Below are 26,155 nucleotides of genomic sequence, written 5' to 3' on the forward strand. Positions count from 1 at the left end.
TCATTTTGATGAAATAAAAATTAGAAAGATAAATGGCAATTTATTTCCAATTTAATGCTTCGTAGATTTGAAGTGGTTACATTCATCTTCTTCCTGCCACTTGCCTTTTCCCTTTCAACTGCAACATACACTAAACCTATGAGCAAAGGCAAAACATGCTGCTGATACACGATATTTTAGAGAATCCTCCACAGTATGCCTTACTATTAATTGAATGCTGTCTTTCCTAGGATAAGGTATACTTTCATAAATGGTGTTTTTCAATTCCTGAATATATACTACAAAAAGACCACTCTGTACTTTGGCCTCACCACTCTCTTCCTCACATTTCAGAAAATGTTAGTCTCAATAGAAGCAGTAAACAAAAGTTTCACAAGTCCTTCCAATAAAAATTAAAATTAAGTTAAACTGTAGCTAAAAAAAAAAGCATGTATTTGATAATAGGCTTCCTATTTGAAAATATTTTATTTTCCTGGTATTTCCATATTCTAATAATTTATTGGACATACTCAATCCATAAACATGTACATTGAATCAAACAAAATCACAACCCTCGATGTTAACAGATGCACACAGAGTCACTTGAGCTGAATCTGAATATTCAATAGTGAGGACTGAACAACCCTGAAGTGAAAACCGAGTTTCTACTATAGTTCGTAAGTTAGGTGTGTGCACCAAAAGCAGAACAGTCCCTGTATTTACTTATTCTCAAATTACCGCAACTCTGTAGGTATCAAAATTGGCACACAGACCCCAAAGCAGATACCCTGTTCATTGTCAGTGAAGTAGTAAAAAGATACTTGTTTGTTCTCGTTTTAAAATAAAGGCATAGATATGAATAATGACGCCAGAGACCAGGAAGTCTGAACTACCCATCATCTGGAGCATGTACTGTCTATTAGCACGATCGACCTTTTATAAAGAAAAGAAATACAGGTTTTAAAATGGTTTTGATTTTAGTAATGAAAAATTTAGTTCTTAAATATCTATTTAATATGTATTCCTAATTGTTCTATATGCTGTCTCTATTGAAGTTGCTGCATTACAGCAATTATGATCTTCATATCTGACCACCTATTACATAAGATTGCTGCAATTTAAACTCTGAAATTCAAACAATTCAATTAAAATCTTTCACCCTTAGGCACTCAGTTCAACTTGAAGTATTGAGCTGCCCCTCTAAGCAAAGAGATGAAGGTCAAACAAAGGACACCTTTCCTTCAGCAAAAGTACTAATGGTTTTTGCTCAGCTCTTGTATCTTTACTGAATAGGGTAACTGATAAGGTGAGAAGACAGGGGACACAGATAAGCCTGTCAACCCACAACAAAAATTTCTGTTCAATGACATCTTCTGTAGATAAGACAGAAACATTATTTTAGAAAATGCAGTAGACAAGCTATGATTTTACCATCCTGTAAATCACCATGAATGCAGCCTCATATACATAATCATCTAAATACACATATTTTTGTAATATACCTTTGTGCAATGGTTGAGGCATGGTTAAAATCTGGATAAGCAAAAGGGACGAGACATCTCTGTAAAGCACAGGAACTTCTGGTAGCTCTTCACTTATCGGCCTGAAAAGAAAATCCAAAGAAAATCACGTCTGATACTATAAACCCATTTTTCACTTTCATATTTTATTTTGCATTTTATTTTAAATAGTGTTACATTTGATACCAAGCTTACAGAAGTCAAATACTTGACAATTTGCTAACTGATCTCGATTTTAAAACCATTTAATGTTACTAATGGATTTAACAACTTATGAGGAAGTTACCCTTTGGGTACCTGATTCTGGATAAAGTATTTTTAAACCTTTCCAACACTGCCTGAACTAGTTATTTCTAAATACAGACTCAAGGAACATTCAGTATTTCATTTTTAGAACTTGCATTCTAAAATAAGAAAACATACTGCATAGCAACATAACAATTTATTTGGTTTTCAAAGCATGGCATACAAAGTGTGTGTGTGTGTATATATATATATATATATCTGTACCTCCATGTGGTAACAACAATCGATCTTCAAATTACATTAATCTGCTCCTATTGGAAAATACTGAGACCTTAGAAAAAGTATTGCTTTCCTTTATGTAAGGAAATGAAGACTCAAGCAGCCATCACAAGTGGGATTGTGCACTCTTATGCAGAGTCTTTATGAAAATCCCCATATGGCTAGAAGGACAGCAAATGAGCACACAAAGAGAAACCGCAAGCTTTTGAACTATTCGTATTCACTGAATGACATAACATCACCTTGTAGTCTTACACTTAAAAGTAGAAAATGTTTGCAGATCAGAAGTCTTATTTTTCTAGCTTAATGTAGCAATATCCAACAAAATTCCAGCCAACAACATTCTACAGGTTCAACAGCTGAGTCAAACCAGCAAAAAATCAAAATGGTAAAAAAAAAAAAAATTAAAAAAATTTAAAAAATCATTCTCCCCTCTTTAATTGATACAGAGTGTGAAGGAGATCTCAAGCAGGAACAGCTGGTACACTGCGATACGCATCCTCCATTGTCACCTCTCCCACTCTGCAACATGCACAGAAGACAGTGCTGTTTAGGTTCTCATTCCCATTCCCAAAGAGCAGTGGTGCTGGCTGGTTGGCTGTTGAATGTCAATGGAGTAACTGAGGAGAGTATGTTTGTTTGAGATATTTATCTGTACTACTGCCAGAGGAACTATATTGTAAAGCTCTAGTGTAACTGAGCCCAAGTCTCCCATGGAAAAGAGAGTCCTCAACAGCTTCTTACAAACAGACATAAACGTCACAAAGGAAAACATCACACCGGGTTCCTTTCAATTGCCATGTGATTGAAGAGCTGTCCTGGAAGGGCATTTTCTTTCTATCACTCCTTAGGTTTTTTCACCTTTTCTTCCTTTTTTGTCATTCTTCTCACTGCAGGAAAAACAAGTCTCCCTCTCCGAGCAGGAGCTTCCCTTACTCAGGGCTGCTATAGGCCTCCACGCCATGATGGCACTTCACTGGGCCGTCCATAAAAACCACCTGAGAATATCAGGAAATCAAAATACATCCACCTGCTACAGTTTAAGGTTAGCTTCATGCTTTGTTCCAGCAATCTTAACTGCTCTCCGGGTAAACCACAACTGATGAAGTGCTAGATAGTTCTACGGAAAACATACTTTTATCCTTGTTAAGATCTACCCTCAAACGCACAGCCTCGCTCTCCTTTTGGTTGTTCTGTAAGACATTGTGGACCATACAGTTTCCCAGTGAGGCTTTCTTAAGACCTGCAGCAAGTGCCCAAGTTTCTGTACAAACAGATTCACACTGAGGAAAGGAACATACAGAAAAGACATTTAAGTCCTCTTCTGTCTCAGCTCTGCCCTTTCAGAGCACGACTGGTGAACTACTGTTGGATCCAATTATTGCCTCTCTTCCAAGAGGACCAAACTCTGCCTCTGATCCAACTCAGCTACTGGCACTGGCTACTCCATTAGCTTAGTTGACGCCATTCTTTATGAAGACACCCACTCCCCTTGGTGCCATCTACCACACACAGCAGACAAACTGAGCACTTGCAGGCCATGTACTGGAGCAGAATGTCCACATGCGGTAGGATGTGGATACATGCATAAGGTCCTCAGTGCCTTCTAATAGTTTGGAGATCCAACCAATTTATCATCTCTGACACGCATAAACACGATGCTGCTTTTGGAAGGAGACCTCTACATAGTTACCAATTTCATGAAAACTCAAGACTTCTCTCTACAAAAGGCACTGCCAGGAGTCATCCGTGATATGAATTTTAACACACAGAAGCAGTCATGTAAGAGAAGGACTAATAGAACACTTTGCTCATATTAACTGTGGTATCCAACTATACATCTTCTAACTACTCTCCTTCCCCCCTCTCCCAGCTCAGTAAGGCGCATTCTGAAGCAATAATTCGTATTAAACTGCTAAAGCTTCCCATCATTTTTTGCAACAACCTCAATTGTGAGAATGAGCACACATGGCTTGGTTGATTGGTCTTGTCAAATGAAGTCACAGAAAAACATGATCTACCTCATCCTCTTGAATTAATGAACTGAAACAGGTACAGAATAAACACTATCCACAACACCTTTTGTTATAATCGATCATTTCATAAAATGAATGTTTTAAACACTGTAACATACATAAATATACATAATTATATATGGAAGCCTCCCAAACAAAAAACAAATATTATAAAAGTCAGTATAGTGAATTCTGAAGATGATAAGGGGGCAAAAATTCTTATCACACCACCAAGTCTCATTTTCAAAATCACACAGGCAATGAAAATGCTAATCTCACTGAGTCTCTCTAATTCTTTTACCTATGGCTAGTTCTATTTTATGATCTATGACACCAAATTTAAAAAAAAACTCCCATTGTGTAATGACTTTAAAACCATGGACATCTCTTAAATAACTTCTCACCTTTCATTTTTAATTTATATATAAATTCGGGAAAAAAAAAATTTGGAATAACATTAAGACAAAAAAATTAACTCCCTCTGGTCACATTTAGTTGAACACCTCTTTCTGACAGGAGCAGCAACATCAATATCATTTCACAGTCATGCAACAATTAGGTCAAATACCAGTTCTGACAAAATTAGACAATATCCTTATATATATACAGAATAGCGTGATTGACTGGCAACACAACAGATAAATGTACTCATCTTCACGTGCAGGACCAACTGAACTCTATGTCTAATTTATTCATTTCATATGAATTGGAGAAGTAAAGCTACATTAGATGTCAGGGTTTTAGATAAGCTGCTTCCGTTTACGTCAAGTGCTGCAGCATATGAAGCATTTAAAAACTGCTCTGTCATTTGCTAAAAGCCTAAGCAACTGCTTCATTAGGACACTGAAACTGAATTTATTAAACGTGTTTAGAAATATGTTTTATGGAAATTGCCCATCCTATTAATCCCCAATGCATATGTGAAAGCTTGATAAGTCTGACTTTACAAAAAACTATGCCACAGAAGCACTAAATAAAATGAAAGCAAGTACAATTTCCAATGGGACCAAAGTAATATAAAATGATTCCAATGTATTACAGTTGCATGTATCCATTAAAAAAAGGGAGGGGAGGGAGGTGGAAATAAACTGCACAGTGCAATATAAACGTATAGCAAAATGAAACACGCATTGCTCAACTTTCTCTAAGGAACTGACCTCTCCTCCAGTCCAAGGTAATTGGGCTGCACAACTCTCTGTGCCAATACCAGAGCTGTCTATCAGCTGACAGCTGAGCAACTCTGCCTCTGTATTCTGCATCCTCCTCCTGATAGAGGTTATACAGGAATCACTTCTTTGGGAACAGATACAGAGGAACAGAAAATTCTCTTCTACTTTGAAAAAGCATCATTTATTTATGGCCTTTCCCTACATATACGCTCCGCTTTCCCTCTTCTCTCAGCTAGAGACACTTAATTTTTGTTTGATGCTAACTCCAACTAATTATAAAGTTAGAATGTCAACAAATGAAGTGGAAGTTTTGAGCCTCACGCCTCTTCAAACTGTCAGATACAGAAAACGTGAGACACAGGGACAGGGATACAGCTAAACAAAGGTTTAATCAACTAGGGCAAATTTATATTCTCTTCAGTATTTGCAGGATTAGAAATAACAGCCCACAAATGCCAATCTGCAGAAAGGTCAGAGTAATACACAGCTTCTGATGTTCATGATAAGAAAGTAGAATTCTACTATTTATTCTGGCTACACTCTAGGATATAATCACAATTTCATATTTGCTCTTCATTGTGTCACAGCAGATTTTACAGCAAGTCAGTTTTTCTCGTTATACAACACAGGATTTCACTGACAGTACCAACATCAGGCATTGCCCATTCTCTCTTTCAACACTGTGCTCCCAGCACTCCCTTGTCACCTGCTCCCAAACTTATTCAAATTAGCCTTTCCAGAAACACGGATTAGTTCCTTGACTTTGTTCATGATGCAGCCTGCTAAAGTTACACCAGCACAGCTGAATTGTTATTTTTCCCATTTCACAACAGTTTCTGCGATGGAGATGTGACTTAAGAGGTTCCCACACACAGCTGCTCATTCTCATCCCTATACTGCAGTTTGTTGCCCCAGTATGACACAATAAACAATCACCAAAGCCATCTAGCTCAGAACAAAACAACAGCAAAACACTTCAGTAAAAAACAATCCAGTACATTTCAGCATTTCAGTTTATCTTATAGTTCCCCCCGCAAGTGCTTCTATTGCAAAGATTCTTAATGCTTTACTGAATCCTTCTTTGCCAACACATTTTGCCTGACAAAACAGACGCAAAAATTTCAGCCTACGTAGTGATATAAATTTAAAAAAATGTATATCCTTTTATTTCAGGTTTGTAATTCCTGAAACTCTGGCTATTTGGACTTGTCTATTAAATTCACATCTGGGTTTAGTAATTAGTGCCTCCAGCTGCTCCTTCTCTGCCCCCTGCCAGAAGCTATTATTCCCCACTTACACCACAATAATTGTTTATTTGATCACCCTTGAAACCAGATCTGCCCCTCGTAGAACAATTTGCTTAAGCACAGCCTGTGGGACCATGTGTATATTAAATTTGACAACATGAACTGCATAGGAAAAAGAATCCACTATATCATTCGCAGTTCATCAGACTTAGCTGTATCTTTTTTCCTCTTCAAACAGTTCAATTATTTAGACGCTTTTTGATAGGGTATGTTCTTGCTCAAAACTTCCTTATTTCTACATTACCTTGGCATGGCTGCATGAGCTCCTTCCTATCTTTCCTCTCAGCTGCCATTTCAACTACGGAGCAATTTAGGTACAGATGTAGAAGATGACACTGGGCAAAACGAGGGGCTTTGGAAAGTACAGTAGAGCAATTCTGTCAAAGTCTTTACAAATTACTTTGATCGGTTCTCCCAGACACATAAAATCTAAGGTATAATTTATGAATAATGATAGCTGGGTTGTGGAAAATCAAGCTAAAAATTGTGAGCTGTGTATCTGGGTAGTTTGAATTGTGAATATTTATTTATTTAAATAAAGTAACTACAATTAAATAAGAGTGAAAAGATAATGCAATGGCACTTGTATCCCACAGGTTATTTTGTTTTCTAGCTTTGAAAATTACCTTTTTAAATAAATAAAGATGCAACTAGTGTCGTGGGTTAGGCCGAACCCCCCACACAGCTGGTCACTCACCCTCCCTCACCCCCAGGAATGAGGGAGAGAATTAAAGGAGAAACGGGAAACCCGTGGGTTGAGATAAGAACAATTTAATACAGATGATCTAATACACAGTGCAGATGCTCACCACCCCCTCTTATCCGCAGCCCGTCTCGTCCCGAAGCTGCAATCCCGGACGAACGCGAGGCCCCGAAATAGAGAGGGGCAGAGAGAGAGAGGTAGTACTCCGAGAGTGGGAGTACTGGGAGAGAGAGAGAGAGAAAAAAAAGGCAATAGAGCAAAAGCGCAGCAAGCGCAAAAGAGCCAAAGTGGCAAAAGAGCCAAAGTGGCAAAAGAGCCAAAGTGGCAAAAGAGCCAAAGTGGCAAAAGAGCCAAAGTGGCAAAAGAGCCAAAGTGGCAAAAGAGCCAAAGTGGCAAAAGAGCCAAAGTGGCAAAAGCCGTTCTTTCAGGCTGACCCTCACTTTTATACTGGGCATGATGCTGCATGATATGGAATACCAATTGGCCAGTTTGGCCCTCAATCTTAAGTTCCACCACAAATCACAAGGGGAATCGTGTCCCCCTTGTCCCAGCTATGCTCCCCCCTTATCCCGCCGTGCTTCTGCACTCCTGCACACTGAAAAGTCCTTGGAGTCTCAAACATCAACTTGCTATCAGCATTCTTTTCAGAGTGAGCCTCTGAGTAAAACCAAAACACAGAGCTCTTCTAGCTGCTAAAAAGAAGAGCTAACTCTGTCCCAGATAAAACCAGGACAACTAGCTTCTCTGGAAAATTGCTTTCAACTGAAATAATAATTTAAAGTAAAAATTAAATAGAAAAATATAGCATGTTGATTTAAAGTTATTTTGTTCCTATGACTTTCTTGATGTTAAATTGTTTGGAATCAAAGATAATATAGATCTTTTCCTCTCATTGACCTTTTTTTCTATAATTCTTTACTTAAAAGTCTCAAGTACTGATCAGGCTCATGACTCAGATTTCTTGGTTAGTTTTAAAATGGCAGAGTGCTATCCACATCTTAAATCTGCTGTAGTATTTCTCCACCACCCTCTTAATCTTCTTCAGTTTACAGCAGTGTATGACCTTCTAATTGCTCTAAGCACTCTTTTCTGTACCTGAAAAAATTCACTATTCTGGATTTCTCAGAAGGCTATGTGACTCTAAGAAGTGTGCAATTAGATCATCACACCAATCATATGGATGCCATCTTCAAGTTTCTAAAATATAATTACCACTATCCATCTTATGCTCTAATTTGTAGATTAAAAAGCTGTCCCCAGGCTGCTGCCTCTGCAGCTTTCTCAGGCCTGCAGACTAAGGTAGGAAAAAAAGTTCCATGGAGTGAGCAAAAAAATTCCAGCTTGATGGGATCTGTGCATCTCAACAGTTAGCTATTTCATGGCAAAAAGGGTGATCTCTCAGTTATAGCTTCCTAAACCATTTTAGGACTTAGTGTCAAACCAACATCAGAAAGTCTACCAAGAAATCTTGGAAACTATTGCAGAAAATGAAGAGAACTACTCAAATGCATTCCCAACATGCAATACCTCCTGCAAAGCAATCCATTATGGTCCACAGTACCACTCACTTCTAAGTGATTCAAAATACTGCCTAATGAAATCTAATTTACAGCAACCTAACCTTGATATGACTAATACACGGGGAATTCCATCAAGTCTGCAAGGGCGAAAAAAAGTTGCATGTGCAGAAAAAGCAGCCCCTCTGTTAACAGCTGCTTCTAAAGCCAAAGCTCTTCACGTATTGAAATGAGAAGCGCATGATGAGTCCCATGGCCATTCTGATTGTCAACAGCCTATCAACGTGATCTTGTAATTTGGCCTGGTATAACTCAGTCGACTATACACCAAATTTATTAACCTTGTTCCACTGCTCAATCTAGGTCAGGGCAGAATTGCATGAAAACATACTCTCAAAGTGGTTTGAACACATGCTGAATAACATAGATTTTCAAGCTATAAAATTCTTGATGTTTTGTTCTGCTAATGGTTTCTAAACTAATCTGTTAATCTAGTCTGATTACTGCAATAATCTAACGTTGATTGCAAAAGGAGACCTGGGTTCAAGAGGACAAACAGTAAAATCTCAAACTAGAAGCAAGCACAAACATTTTAACAATTTTTCCTTATTTGTATGTTAGGATTATGGCATCACTATCCTAGATGAATTTTTGAAATCCCATGATGCTTCCCACCTCAGGTTCCAAGAAACACACTGACAAATAGACAGCTGGATAAGCACTAAAAAGACAGTCTTTTCAACATTATTGTGAGCTACAAACTGGAGAACTTAGCTATGAAGAAGATGCTCAAGGTGCCAAGGGAAAAAAAAAAATAAATTACTGCTTTCCTCTTATGAGGAAAAATAATCATCTGGTTTTAGGCAAGAAACCTTTCTTCTCATCATCAAGGTAGAATCAGAAAAGTGAAGGGTCTTAAGTCAAACAAGGAGATGAGTCCTTGCAGAACACAGATTTATGGCTCCATTTATTATATTGTTAATCCTTGCATAGCTGCATACGCAAGGTTAATGTTTTAAAAGCAAACTCAGGTAAATAACTTGTTTAAAATAACAAGCATGATGAAAATTTTTAGCTTCAAATACAATTATTTCTCACATATATCAGGCCTACTTATGTTACTTCTGTAACAGCTATTAGTCACTACCCAACTTTCAATAAACTATTTTTGAACTTAATCTCTATGTGAATTTTGTCTAGCATCCATACCAAGAACAGCAGTGCACACATCCACTTACCTAATACTATTAAATTTGCATGTGCTTAAGCTTGCAAGTGGTGTATTTAAGCTTTACCTCAAACTTGGAATGTGTTAGATTTTATGTAAAAGATATTTGAAAATTTATTTTTACAAATATATACATACAATTTTTAGATGTTAAGTTCATCAGCCTACCTCACTGAGAATTTAAATTAAGACAGAAAGTTATCCAAAGTCCCTCTGTAAGGACCTTTCTTTCACAAGATAAAACTGATTATCTGGCAAATTAAAATACTTGCTCTGAATTTTTATCCTGCATCGGCTGGGTTAGTTTTCTCCAGGGATTGTATGCAGAGTCTATACTGTAGAGGCGCATGTGCATGGCCAACACGTGGAACAGCTGATCTGAAAGGTGAAGAAGATAGATTGCTCATTATTATGTACAGTAATATGAAGCATTTTACATTAAGTTGCCATCATTTATTTCACAAGATTCTGAAAAGTCTGTTATCTCATTCCAAATAAGCTGGCACCCTAACAAGCATCTTTTTTTTTGTATACATGCATATGTTCACTGCCTTCTATTGAAATCTTACTTCTCTTCAAAACCTTTTTCAAAAAATAAAAAAATAAAAGAATTCTCTCCTGAAATTCTGAAACAGAGACAGGCTGTTTAGAAAGCTTCAATCAGATCTCAGTTGTTTTAGTACTTATAAAACATCAGCTCTGTGTTCTTAATTACAAGTCTTTTTAAAAATCCTGCATCATATGCTGTTATGTTGCTAAGGTTCCATGCTCACCTCACTTCCCTTTCCAGTTAATGTCAGAAGCTGTGATTTCCTAAACATCTCTTCTGATACACTTTTAAACACATAGCTTTTATTCCTCTCTCTCACAGTTAAGTTCTGTGCAGAACATACTTGAAATCAACTTGAAGTTGCTAGAAGTTCTGGCCTACAGCATGATCACATCGACTCTTTCTCCTTGAAAGGGTATTATTCCTTCTGCCTTCATCAGGTTATTTTGTAGGTAACTTTTGGAAGAGAAAAAAACCCCAAACTTGTGACCACACCACAATGACAGTAAAGTAGCAACTGTCTTTATAACGGCAGAGATGTGTCTATACAACCTGCAGGCAAAGTTTGCTGATATTCATCAATTCAAAGCCTTCTGTATGCCCACTGTGTCAAAAATACCATTTGCAAATCACTTCTAGAACCTTTTGAACAAAGGATTCTTAATTGATCATTCATGCACATTACTGCAGTATCGTATATCAAAATGCAGTTTTCATTTCTCTGTGAATTATATGACCAACACAAATACAGATAATATCTAATCCTGTCTCCCCTTAAGTGAGCTAAGGCGGCAGGCACCATCTACATTGACAGCATTTTCAGAGATGTATGTTCAATAAGAACCTCAGACTTCTTTTTCTGTGATTACAATACAGTTACAGCTCAGAAAAAATGCATCGTTTTATCTTCATAGGTTTATATTAAAATCACATTTTAAAATACAATTTCCCACAATTTTGCTCATTTTTTTCTTCTACTGTATCTTGCTATTTGCTGCTGTGTTTGCTTCTCCTGTTTAATATTCCGGGATCCTGCTTTCTTCCTTTTTCCCTTAGTATCTTGCCATCTTCTTTCCCCCTTACTCCTCTTTTATTCTTTCAGTTGATCTCTTTGCCTCCTACTGTCTTAATCTCTCTCCCTTCTTTCTACAACCCACTTGCTCAACCTACACACTTGCTCACAGGTCCTCTTTTGTCAGTAGAAATAGCAGCTATTAATTTATTTTCCATAAATAGACAATTACTCAGAGGTACGCAACGGCCAAAAAAGTCCCATGGTGAAGTCAGCTGACTGCCAGAGCCTGAGGGCTGTAATTAGCTCCTGGGGTTTGTAAAATAATTGGAGATGTAGATGGCATTGGAATTGATTGCTGTCACCTGCTTTCTGAATAAAAACAGTCAATGAGGACAAAATAAGTCATCTTTTCTCCTGGCAAGAGATTCCAGCAAAACATTGCTTTGCTGACAAACTTCAAAACATACTGCTATTTCATCAAAAAAAATTTAAGAAAAAAAGTCAGTCTTTGGAATGAAACCCATGAAAGTATCCGTTCCTTCCCTCTTGCCTCTCTGCTACTAAAAGGAATATCATTTTTTTCTGAACTGCTCCTTGCCTCAAATAGAAATGGGCAACTATGCAAAAAATAATAATGCTTAGCATAATTAATTAACCCTCTGTTCCTTTAACAGCTCTTTCCTGAGTTTCTACCAATATGAAATTAAGCAGGCAAGCATGAAATTCCAGCACTGGGGAATTTATTTGTAATCTCCAAGTGCGTAACATTTATGGAATCAAACACAGTCTAACACCAACTGAATCTGAACAGAAAAAAATCAGCTTAGCAGTCTTGTAAAACAGTGTTATTTGTTTGTCATTAAGGCAACTACGCTTCTTTACAAGAAAACATGTTTAGCACGCAAACGTAAAGCCAGGAAGTAGGTAGTGAAATATGGTTACAGTGACCTTTCATGAAATATTTATTATGACTTGACTTTAAAATACCAAGACATTCTCTAAGCCAAGACAGCACAGCCATGCTTGCTTCTAGACCCGGGGTAATCGAGGAACGATGCTGCCCCTTAACGGGGACACTGCAACAAACGCCGCCCAATGGCTGCCACCTTCCAAGCTACTGAAATGGAGTTTTACTCCATTTGTCTGCTGCTGCCATATCTGCATTTCTAAGATTTCTAACAATCAGCAAAAACTAAGGACGAGTCAAAGGAAGATACAAAGGTTTATTTCTTCACAAACATTCTTCTGTTTCACAAAACAGGGACTCCAAATTGCTCTACCTCAAATTTACTATGATTACAGAATATTGGAGAAAGCCAAGGAAAACACCAGAGGACCAAAATCTATAACTGGCACCTTCTTCGTGCATAAGAATGTGTTTCACCATGTTCTTATGCTTGAGGGACTCAGAAATCTGTCCTGGGTCAAATGAGTATCAGAGGTTTTTTACCTGTGTATTTGTGTGAAAGCATCATTCCAAAATGTAGACATAAAAATACAGAATATCCTCTCATTTTTTAATACCCTGCTTAAAAGCTGTAAAATAAACTTTTTTTTTTTAAAAAAAAAGTAGCAGGAAAACATTAACGTGATAATGGCCGACAAACAACCACCTTGCCTTGTCTTGGGAAGAATGGAAAGGAAGGCCATAACCCCACCAGGCATCCCAAACCCCTCCACCGCCCCCAGTGTATCTTATGTACAATTCCTTCCAGGACAGCCCACCTTTGTAAGTGGGAAAAGACAGGATCCGTCTGTAGCTCAGCGTCTCCAAAACAACATTCTTAAAATTTGATAGAACAATATTAATTTTAGAAAGCACAGCAGTAATAAAATTAGAGAACGGTAATTATGAAGTCACAACAAAATGAGAATTACTGGTTTACTGATAAAAAATCATGAGTAGTAAACAATGAAAAGAATTTGAATATGATCCTCCTCTCTTAATAACTTATTACTTGAGACAGGCTGCATCCAGTTAAACTGAGTAAATACAAAAATCCCAAAATTTGAACGCACAATGTAAGTTATTGCTGCAAGTCATCAGGGACTTGGCAAGATTCCAAGATTTAGACATGTAAGTGGGCATGTTCATTACTGGCTTTAAAACATGTTCATATGACTCAAATATTACCTACATTGAAGCAGTACTGTCTCAATTCTCCCAGCTTATTTAGATGGTCTTGGTTTTCACAGAATACATGTAAAGCTTACATAAAACACTTCATAGACTCATTCAGATTAGCAGTTAGACATTAGCCTTAACTTCGATTCATATTGGCCTTCCTAATTCCATTTAAGGAAGCTATTAGAGGAAGAGTTTTAACGCTGCTCCTCTCATAAAAAAAAAGGTAGTGGGTATTTTGTTTACGTATCTGCACTGCCTGCACTATAGCACCTGCAGTTGCACTCTTTACTATTTTTAGTGTTGAAGCACACTGATTCTACAGATGTTGAGAAACCTCTTAAAAATATTCTGGTACACTAAAATGAATAAAGCAGGAGCCTATAAAGGTGATTTTACAGCTCTTTTCATGTCTAGCGTGGTATGCACAGCACAAAAGACTGAATTCAGAAAAGGATTTGACAGACGAAGGGCAGAACTGACAAAAATGCTGAGCTGAGCTGACAAAAAATGAGTGATTCAGGAAGTTACATACAGGTTTAAGTTTTGGTCTCACTAGTAATCTTGGTTTGGTCTTTGCCAAAGCTATCCCAAATTTCTACATGAGTTTTGATGACTTTTTTCTTCTTTCTTTTCTTCCAGTCTCTCCAATTATCAAAGGTGAAATCAGAGGATTTTTTCTGTCACTAATTCCACTTCCACAATGTATAGCAATGTGTTACAATAATGATGACAAAGAAAATTAAGGAATTAGCTGACTTTGTTTTACTTGCAACGTCTAGATGATGTATTTATTCCCCAGTCTCTCTCATGCTTATGTTTTAGAAGGACATAAATAACACATACTGCTGTTATGAAAATCTCTACCTTGCTATTTTGCTTTGATCTTCTCTTTTTTCATTCTATAAATTAGTACTCATTTACAATGTCAAAAGATACAAAACACAGTGACACAGCAGTTCATCGCAAGTGGAATTGATAACATCCCTGTTTCAACTGCTGTGTGAAGATCTTATCAGACTAGACACATTACACCCTTCTTTTCCCTAAGTTTGCTGGGACTATCAAGAAGAATGTGGATTATAACAAAAAACACTTGATACAACCAGATGGGACTTGATTGCTAATAAGGAGATTGAGGAATTTTCTTCTCCTCATAGAGATTTGTATAGTCCACTTAGCAACAGCAGCTGCAAAGACGTGCTGACATCACCTTCCCGCTCATCACTGATCCAGTAGATTGGAATCAGTGAAGGAAAAAACCATGAAGGTCAGGAAAAGCCTATTAAGGCATTAAGACATGAATAGTCTTTACAAAATCTTAAGCCTTAATTGCTGATGAAGCAGCTAATTGTCCTCGATACCAAACTTGCCAGTGTATGAAATCAACTTTAGCAACAGAATTCTAATGGTATCTATCTTTGCCTCTCCCATGCTATGTATGAATGGCATATGAAACTTTTTTAAGAAATAGTTAGGATCATCTGATGGTGAGAAAACCTCTTTTTCAAAGGTAGCATGAATGGACAGGCACCAAAGATCTTCAGATTGCCAGCTCCTAACTAAAAAACAAAACAAAAACCCACAAAACCAAATGAACCAACTGCAGAGACTCACTGTACAAAGTGGCAAAAAAGCATTCCTAAAAACTACTTTTATTCTTTTTTTTTCCTTCAGTGGTTGCAGAGCTGGGTAGGAATATTTTCAATCATATTCACATTAATAGACTGCAGAAAGGAGATGGTTGCAACTGAGCAATTCATAAAAGACTTCGTTTTCTCTTCCTAGTGGAATGAACCATATTTAGTGGTTCCAAGTATCACTGGCCATATCAATAAAATGGAGACAGCCATTACTATCAATGTGGTTGAAAAATTTCATACAGAAGGAATATGCACATCTTAGAAAACGCTTCATGTCAAGATGACTTCCTGTGCTCACAAAAACACTAAAGACACTTATGAAATTGATACTAACACCATAATCAAGAAAGATGACACCGCTGAGCCATCTACAAATGCAAAACACAGGCTTCAAATGAACAAGAGGAAAAAAAAAAAACCAAAAAAACCCCTAGTGGAACAATATGGTTTTTCTAACAACGGTTAGAACCATCACAGAAATTATGAAGGTGCTGGACACTGTAGTTAAGGCGAGCTTACACAAGTCTTAAATACTGTTTTGATGTTCACTTGTAAATTAATGTCCTTTCCAATTAATGCAGTTGATGCTGAAATGCCAGACTCTATCTGTGGGAAGCATACGGATACGGAACTCCTATACAGGCAAACTGAAGCCAGAGGACAGGGTGATAGAATATTTAATCCTTCCCCCCCCAAAAAAATAATCCTATCCTTACTACAAAAGAAAAAAAGAAAAGAAGGCAATCAGAAAGAAGAACTATTTAAAAGTCAAAAGGAAGAAAGAACTACACTATAAATCCATTTATAGATAACTTCAAAATGTTGTGGAATTTTTCACTCACTATTGCAAGATTAACTGAGCAACAATGACAGAGAAAAACGTGTATACACAAGTTAGATGCAAAGGTCGTACAGAGAAGCCCTAATTGTTCAGCCTTGCTATTGTGTTCTGAAGCTGTTACATAAATACAAAACAATGGAAACAAAAACAAAACATCAGATCTCTTAAACTTTATGAAACAGAGAAGTGAGACCCATACAGTTGTTATATATCACAATTATCCCCTGAACCCAAGAGAATTTTCAAGGCCATAGACTCTAAAACTATAAAGTGTTCCTTAATATAGGACTTGATTTTTAAGTAAATAGGACTCTATTTGCATTTTTTGGTTGTAAACTGTTTAGTAACACACACTGATGCAAACACGTATACAAAACTTTAAACCTTAAAACGGCAATTTTACAGACAAGCTTTCTTCATCATTCTTCTTGCACAGACTCCATCACTGACACTAACAGCTACATTAATCATTCTTAATTTTACTTCCCAAGAGCAGCTGGTGCGATCTACTAAAACAGCTCTTGACCTATTTGTTCCCACCATCTTTCCTGATGCTTGCTGCTGCAACAGCTCACCTGGGACAACAGATTCTGTTTTCTGCAATATCTCAACACCAAACTTTACAGCTGTTACAAGACTAATACAGAGTGGTATGCTGAATCACAAGACACTTCATTTTCTCACACTTAAGAAAAACAAAACCGGGTTATATTTTAGATTACTTCTGCTGGACCTGACATGAATGACTTAAAAAACAAAAGCAGTTTCAATACTGTGCAAGCAAGACTAACAAACAGTATTCGAGTTCTAGACAGGGAATGGATTTTTAAAATAATTCTTTCCTCACTGCATAAAACAATGAAGAAGTTGAAGGTACATTTTAAGACAAACTTTAAAAACAGTATTACTTATTCAAAAAAGAAATGAGCATGGAAAGAGAATAAAAACTACTATAGAACATGTATCTAAAGAACTGCAATTTTTAATCTCTAAATGCACCAATATGGAAGTGGCAATGAAGGAAATTCATATAATGTAACAGTTTAGTTAAAACAAACTCTGCTACGTATAGAAAAGTAATTCTGCTCCCACTAGTCATATTTAGCCTAATGTCCAATACCAAATATAATAATACTAAATAGAAGTACAGTACAGGTCTGTTCTAAGAGAACTCCATTACCTTACATTAAAAACGAGTTTATTTTAATACAAGATTAAATATGACTGCTATGCTACATAACAATTTTAGAAAATAAGTACCAATACAGCACATAAACAGCACGTGAACATTTTAACAATGAATAGACGACATTCATGTCTCCATTGTGTTTAAAGTAATAATATATTCATATACACAGTGCCTTTCACCTGAAAGCTTTAAAGGACTTCAATTTTTCTCAAGTGCAAGATAGGTATTAAAAACACCAACATGACTGATTTAGATCTAAATAAGCAAATTTACCCTTCTACTCAAAAGTGTGGGAAAAAAGCAGATGCATTGTGTTTAAATGCTGTTCCCAACCCTTCATCACATATATGCACTAGAATCCTTAGAAGTAATGCAACTGCTAAAGGAAAAAGCACTACTTCCATGTACAACACACTCAAACAAAATTACACAACAGTTTAAGAAAGGAACAGCAATATACTATAGTAAACAAACAAAATGCAATGTATTTTAAGAAGAGAGAAAAAAATAATCAAGAAATGTTATCATGCTTTTTTAAAAATAAAAAAAAAAATTCAACACGATTTTCTTATAGGAAATACTCTACCAGTTTCAGATTAAGCCCTTGTGTGCAAGTACACGAAAACAGCCTAATCACATCAAAGGGAAAAAAATTTCTTCTCTCTAAATATATACACAATTCTGAAAACAAGGATTTAAAACAAACTTTTCTTTACTGGGCCATTCTACTTTTTATATAGACAACTAATGCACAGTTTAACAGCGGGATTGCTGCTACCAAAAAGCGATGTATTTCACAAACATTTTAGATTTTGTAAACCTACACATATTTTCAAAAGCAACAGCTGATGTAATCTTACTTAAAGCTTCTCGTAAAGATGGCAATTTCCATACTTCTCAAGTGAGAGAAGTATCTTACAAGCTTAGTTTGTTCCAGTAGTCTATTTTGATGAACAGATAACATGAGTTCATTTTCCGAGACATAGAGAGTTAATGGCAAAACAGTAAAAGTGCTGGAAAGGTATGTAAGTATGATATATGAATTTAAACAGGACCTAAGTTTGTCTTGTCTTGTTGAAGTAACAATCCAGCATAAGACAATTTCCCAGTGGAGAAACATTCTCCATTTATAGTTTCCAATTTTGTAGTTCTCCAAAAAGAAATTTCTCCAATGATTACAGTATTCTCCATGCATTTCAAGACTTGAGGAATATGTATTAAAAATCCTGACTGATCTTTTCACTGGCAGTCAGCAAAAGGTATGCTTCCTTTTAAAATCAGGCCCTAAGTATGTAAAAGTCCTTCTTTATGCAAGATGATGTTGAAGGGATGGTGTAGTAAGCATAAGAAAAAAAATTAACTAATGTATTATCCAAACCACTTAGTGTCAGTTACCAAGCCCTCAGCTTGGTGGAATTTTTTTCTTTCTTCTTTGATTAAAAAAAACAAATCCCAAACACAAAACCAACTTTGAAGTAGTTCTTCTCTTGGTGTCAATTGATACAGTTCAAATAGAAACAATGGAGCTATAGAGACATATACCAAGGAAGCCACCCAGCACTCTAGTGGTTCAATCGTTCTCTGCAAAGTCATAATCTTCCAGCACTCACTGACATTAGTTGGTGATAAAGTATCATAAGAAAAAACATTATCTTTTTTTTTTTTATAGAGAGAGACACAGATATATAGAAAAATATAAACCTTTTAAATAGGTATATACAACACAAATTTCATACTGATATGATGTCAAACATTTCAGTGTTTTAAGACGGAATAACTGTATTCCATTCCACTTTTATATTCTTTAAAAAAAAAGAAAAAATATATATGGAGAGAAGCTGAAATATCCCAACTTTGAAAAACTATCAATAAGATAAAAGCATGACCTTACAGATTTACAGGCTACTTCTCTGCACACATTTGTCTAAACTTTAATATGTCAAGACTTACAAAGATCTTGTATGGCTAGTAAAGCCATGTGAAAACAGGGGTACACTGTCATTAGGTATAACATCATTATAAATGTTTCCATTTTTAATATTTGAAAAGCTTTTCAGTTATAAGCTGAAATCTCTGCCCTAAGCTGCTCAGCCTGTGAAATGGGTAATGCATCCACTAACTTGCTAAAATTTAGAAAGCATCCATCTGACTAGGTGAGCATAGAATTAAAAACGTATTGTAACCCATGCAGAAATTATCTCTAGAGCCTTGATTTTATTAAATGCTTCAAATTTGCAAACAGTTATCTAGCTATGTTCTTTTAACACATACATTTTTCAGGTACTTCACTCTGCTGGGAAAGAGAGGTAATGACGGCGGGAGGGAGACAGCAGGCAGCACAGTTCAGAATCACTTTGCACAAATCACAACTCATGAATGAAATCAACTGAACTGCATTTCCTGGCTGTAACAGACGGCTCTTATCCTAGGGAGCACGTGAACAGGATAGCATGTGATGGGATTTCTTTGGTGGCTCATCACCTCAAACGATGAGGAAAGCATCGCCTACAAATTATGTATGTACAAATTATGGCAGAGGTGGGCCACAGCTTTCTGCCATTTTTACTCCTGAATCTGCTGCCACTGCTGCATAAGCTTAATTTAAGCAAATGTTAGTAGTAGTAGTATTCTGGCACTCTTTCCAATTTTTCCTGACAAAAGAAAATGTCCAATCTTAACAGTTCCCATTCCAGTAAAAGATAGAAAGATTTTATGTTAAGGAAAAAGCATACCTGTCAACCAGAAATGCTTTATTTGTCAAACATTAATGGCTTCAGAACAATGAAGATTTGAGAGTTTCTACCAAAGAAAATTTGCAAAACTCTCCTGTCAGAGAAAGAACTAAGGAAATTAAAGACATGGGACAGGGTAGCTGCAGATTTCTAAGTATAAGATCTAGTCATGAGCTAAACTAGCACTCAGAGAAACAAATGTTTTTACTAGTGCTAGCGATAGCCAGGGTGAAACAAAGCTTTCCTGCTTTACCCCTAAAATACTTCTAATTTTACTCATGAAAATGTGAAATTATTAAAAATACTACATGGATACTATGATAATTGATATCTAAATAGATCATACTCACAACGCATGAAGAGCTCTAATGAATAGTTTGTGCAAATTAGATTTCAGATTTCTCAAATTGCAACGAAAACAAAGACTCATTATGGCAGAAAGAAGGCTCTTAAAAAAGCTGACATAATTTAGACAATGTTAGAAAAAAATAGACATCTTTATTCAATATTCTAATAATTCACATTGTACTTCATAACATAAAACTTACTTAAACATGATCTTTTCCCAGCTGTGCTTGCACCTCCTGAACATAAATTGCCTCCTCGATGGACCAGTTCAAGCTCCAAGTTTGTTCTAAAAGAAAAACATAACAGTGTTGAATGGAACAGCATTATCCAGGCTTCTAGGAACACAAAAGTGACCGCAAACTCCCAGGGTACACTAAATAAAAGAACAACGTGAATCAATCTTTAGTGTGAGATACTGCCAACATCTGACTTGGAATAAAACAAAACTCACCAAGATACTGCCATACGTTATTTTAAGTAGTTTGATTATCAAATATTGTATTAAGAGAGCTGCTACAGTTGTGATTCAAGAATAAAAAAAAGTTAATTCTGAGGCTTTTTTTCTGTAGGCACACATAACTCCTTGACAAGAAGGGAATTTATGTGCAAATTTGAGAAGACGTACACAGGTTGGCAGGGCTTTTGTTTTGCTCTAAACAAACAGGCAGTACAACAGATATGCCATCAAGTACCTAAGTATGAAAACCATCTAAATTATAATGGAAGCACTGACCTTTATATATAAGTGAGTTAATAAAAGCCTTAGAGGTTAATTCTGAATGAAACACTGACATTCACTGCAGCTCATTAGTATGAAACAGGAGGTGTGTCACTAAATCTCTGCATGTCACACTGATGCTTTCTTTCTTAGTATTGTAATCTGATACTTAGGCACCAATTGTTTAGGCAAATTGAAAGCTTTGTTTAATTTTGGAATTAAATAATAATGCAGTACTGCATTATCTTTTACCTCCAAGACTTGGAGCAAACAATTTACATCATGTTATCTGAGAGTTTGTTTTAATAAGTCAACATATGCTTCATTAATTAAAATAAAGGAATACAGTTCTATTGTTCTGAAATGTTATTTTGCTAATTTAATTATTTTGCAAAGCTCAGTCTAAACATATTTTGTCCTTTAACTAAAAATCAAACAATTTTGGGTTCCATATAATGTGACTACATACATATTAAAATCTATTTTAGAATTTTAGGCACATAATATATCTAAGGTAAGAACACACATCCACACATATTTAAGAACAAACTACAGGATGACTATTTTATTCAAAAAAAGTTATTTTTTTAAGAATTTCAGCTCCATCAACTTGAAAGAATAATTCATTTTTGCTATGCAGCATTTGTTAAGATACTTTCACATGTTTTTAAAATAGTAACATTTCAGAATATTACTATCCCTAAATTTGCAGCTTATACCACTCATTTCTGAAGGAATGCTTTAATCCTCTCTACTCAGAAAAGGCAATTTAACACTGATAATGTGCCTGCTCAGAGCTCCATCTGGTTGCTGCTGATAAGGGCATCCGAGTGACAGGGGAATTTTCCACTCTTCAGGCGATTTGCAGTGCTCACTGAACTTCTAAAAATCTACCAGCAAGGAAGCAGGGCAGGGATTTTATATTAGTGAACAAAACAGCAACTGTGGATCAGAATGTGCTAGTTCATTACGGGAATATAAAGGAAACCAGTATCTTTTATTTCTACGAACCTTCTGATAACTAATTTGTAGAACGAAATTAATGACAGCTTCCATTAAAGCCAAGATAATTAAGATTTAAATCAAAAACACTACCTTTACGTCTAAGAACAACTTTCTAGATCTAGAATTCTAGATTTCTCTTTCACCAAGAAGTACGTCCAATTTTACAGAACAATCCTCAGGGACAATTCTGAAAAAACTCTTCTTGATACGTACGAGATGTTATATAGTACTTTTTGCTATCAGGAATGTAAGGAGAGGGATTTCTGGAAACATAGGCTCCATCACACACATCATACCAACTCTCGCCTCCCACACTTCATTGCCCACTGCTCCTCAAAGATAGCAGCTTATAGTTCAGCTTTCTTGGAAACGTAAATATTAGCCTTTTCCTATAAGAGCTCTCTTTCAAAACATACCTAAACTTGGGCATAAAAGTGCACAGTAGAGAAAGCATCTTCTGTGAAACTGAACACTGCTCCTTTATAAAATGTTCTACATCAGGTATAGCCCTAAATCATTTATGAAAGAGACTAGTATGACTCCTCCCTAATTCAAGCTCCCTTCTACCTTGAGGATGAGTACCATCTGCCCTCTACTGAAGAAAAGCAGAGCTCTCAGTGCCTATTCTCTCATCAGTGAAGAAAAACTTGGGGCATCTGATAGAAGAGTGGAACATAGAGCGGTCTCTGAAAGCATCCTTTGCGATCTCAGCTCTCTCAACATGAAGGAAAGAGAAGAAGAAAGAAAATCTATATAAGTGACTGTTTTCTCTATCTAGAAATCTTTGCATCATTCATTGGAGCAACAAATTTTGTAGAACACTGTTTTTATCTTCCTCACTCACAGAAAAAAAACTGAGAAGATAGATTTTGCTCATCTGTACAGACTCCTGATTAAGAGCCCTACAACACCCCTTCTTATGGGCTTTCCCTAAAGGAACATACTGGGGGCGGGGAGGGTGATTGTGTATTTCTCAGAATTCATATCGGGACAGAGTAGAGAGAAGTAAAAATGCAGTGCCCTTTCCAGAAAGACAACATATTTGGATGGACCTCCTGTTCCATTTAGGCCAGAAGAATCAAGTTAAGCACTACTGTTTTTTCCACTTCACTTTACAGAGACAACATACATATGAAAAAAAACAGGTACTGAGACACAGACTGGAAGGAAAGAACACAAGTTTTTTATATTAGTCTACACATAGCTGACAGCAAAACCAAATGCTTTGTTTACAGTCAACAAAAGCAGGATTAGATGATGTCCAAGGTCCCTTCCAGCCTACGCCATTCTATGATTGCTATGCAATACAGAAAGAGCCCTCCAAGATACTGCCACAAACGACAGTCATCAACGCTATACATGTGGAGCTAAAAATTAAAGCTAGGTACACGAGTTGGGAATGACATACTACAGTCATCTGAAATGTCAGCAAAGACAAGGAGGGATGCATACAAAAAGGGCATAAATTTAACAAGGTAAGACTGCAGGGAAAGGAGGAGGTAGCTAAGGCGCTGCTCTTCCAGCTATGCATGTAAATCAGGATGCCAAGACTCTGAGTGCCTCTTTTGCTAGGGGCTAGCTCTCCCACTAGGTGGTAGAGAATTTGATTGTTAATTTCTTTCCTCTGCTACCAGTGACATCTGTCTGGGTAAGCAAAAGTGAAGTAAAAATAAGTTCTCGTCTTCCTGAAGCAGAAAGGATAAGCTGTGGCAAGTGGCTACATCTTGTTTAACCAGTAGTATTCCCATTCCAGAACACAGAAATCCACTTCAAAGCTGGCCTCCAGCTGTAAACTAGCATCTTTTAAGATAACTGCAGATGATGTAATTTTCTGATTGAAAATGGAACATGACTTATAAGAAGATTAAGAGTGTCTGATTCACTTGCAAACACATGGAGTCAATAAAAATACCATTGCATTCAAATGCTTATTTAAACAGGGGCTACTTACCATCTTGACCACTTTATCTGTATGTTAAATTAAATACCAGGAAGAAATTCGTAACAGCTGTAGATGGTCTGACCAACAACAATGAAATGTTTCAGAATACATGCAATTAGAAATGCTCAAAGGTAACTGGTTGGTAAGGAACACAAGGATATCATCACCTCAAAAAGAATTGGATGGAAACAAGGAAGAAACAGACTGAAGGACAGGAATAACTTCCAGAAGCAAGTTACTTCTGTCTGTAATTTAAATTGTGGATAGTCCATTGTTTGGATACTTAAAATTAAACAAAACATACTAAAACCATACAAAGAAAACTCTTTCAGTCTAGGAGATGACCAGCTCATTTACATATTTATTTCCATAAACACAAACTGTGAGGTTACATTAAAATGTCTTTTTTGAAGTTTAATTTTTTTTAGTCTGTAGTAATTCTACAACTATCAAGTAGTAGAGGCCTGTAAATCTGGATTGCTGAATTGAAAGGCAAGAGAAATTCACTATTTTGTAGCTGATCTGCCAGGCACCCTCATAAACGACCTTATGAGTCATGGTAAGAATACAGAAAGCTGCATCCCAACACCTGAAATATTTCAGTCATGGATAAATGGAAAACTGCTGACATCAGTCTAACCTAACAAGAAGAGGTCACAATGAGTACAGGTGGCATACCCTAATCTCAGTGGTCAGCCATGATTTCTCTCTCCAGCAGTGCGAGCAGCAATGAAATTCTGTTCTAGTTTGAGGTATTTTTAATTCTTGGAATGAAAACAAAAATTTTGGGCTTAGAGTGTTAATATAAAAATAATAAAATACAGATACATTTAAAATGTTTTTAGTTAGTATTTTAAAAAGTATGTAATATTATATTCAGAAATATATTATAACACCATTTTTGTTCCCTAAATGTCATATCAAGTTATGGTTACAACTAATCATAATTTTATATAGGAAACATTAATTTTGAGTCCTTTGTATTTTTGGAAGGATATTAAACAGTAAACACATCATTGCTAAAAACCTCAGCGTTATTTATCCTCATATAGCATACACCACTTAACACAGAATAATCTTTTAACTTGCTATGATAAAATTTAATTGCTCTTCTTAATCAAGGCACAGCTAAGATACTCTTAAACAATATAGATATTTCTTTTAATAGAATTAGTCAATAATCTAGGTTGGAAGAGAATTCCTGAGATCAGATGGTCCAACCTTCTGTCAAAAGCTGAGCCTTGGATTTGATTACCCAGAGTCCTGCTGTGCCAAGTCTTGAATATTTCCACTGCTTACACACTATAAAGATACTCAGCAACTGGAGTTTATGAAACTGAAGTAAAAAATACTATTGAATGGTATCACTTGTGTGCTTGCACTTTCTCTGCATTCAGCACCTTCCCTGCAGGCCTCAGTAAGTCAGAGTTTAAAAAATTATTTGCTTAGTGACTATTTCAACTTCTTCTTATGAGAAAACCCTGCATTTTTCACAATGAGGGTGGAGCACTGAAACAGGTTGCCCAGAGATGTTGCGGATGCCCCATCCCTGGAAGTGTTCAAGGCCAGGTTGGATGAGGCTTTGAGTAACCTGGTGTGGTGGGTGGGTGTCCCTGCCCATGGCAGAGGGGTTGGAACTAGATTATCTTTGAGGTCCCTTCCAACCCTAACCATTCTATGATTCTATGATTAAGTAAATCTGAGCAGATTAACTATCCAGAGCATCTTAACGTTAATGGTATAGATGGAAGGAGGGACTGTTTGATTTTCTTGAATACAGCGTCTGTGACAATGACAGCTATAAAACTGGAATCAAACATCACAGATAAATGCTGGTAGTTTTGACACTGTTTTAGAAGTTTTGTTCACATGAAGAGATTCCTGGTAGCTAATGTAGAAAAGGCTCCTCCTGCAATCCCCATTTAAGTAAATAAAACCAATGTCTGATGGAGAGATTAAAAACACTCTGTGATTTAAAAACCAGCAATACGGCAGTGACACAAAACTATCTCATTCTGCTAAATAGCAATAGAGGAGATTTGAGAGTTTGGAAAAGGAAGGTAGAAAAAGAAAACTAAATAAGC

At 36.4% G+C, this 26,155-nt stretch overlaps 1 protein-coding gene across 2 annotated transcripts in view; it reads right to left on the bottom strand.

Annotated features, from left to right (window-relative positions):
- The window catches only part of UBR3 (ubiquitin protein ligase E3 component n-recognin 3), a 123,060-nt gene that overhangs the window by 18,104 nt on the left and 78,801 nt on the right, over positions 1-26,155 (bottom strand). For both annotated transcript variants that reach the window (XM_086615503.1, XM_086615502.1), the window contains exons 31-33: positions 20,607-20,692; positions 10,236-10,341; positions 1,482-1,582 (exon numbers count right to left, since the gene is read on the bottom strand). In XM_086615503.1, coding sequence (XP_086471629.1) covers positions 1,482-1,582; positions 10,236-10,341; positions 20,607-20,692 — 293 coding nt within the window. The remainder of the gene's footprint in view (positions 1-1,481; positions 1,583-10,235; positions 10,342-20,606; positions 20,693-26,155) is intronic.

The sequence above is a fragment of the Tauraco erythrolophus genome, chromosome 8 (genome assembly GCF_009769465.1).
Source record: "Tauraco erythrolophus isolate bTauEry1 chromosome 8, bTauEry1.pri, whole genome shotgun sequence".
In the NCBI taxonomy this organism is placed as follows: domain Eukaryota; kingdom Metazoa; phylum Chordata; class Aves; order Musophagiformes; family Musophagidae; genus Tauraco; species Tauraco erythrolophus.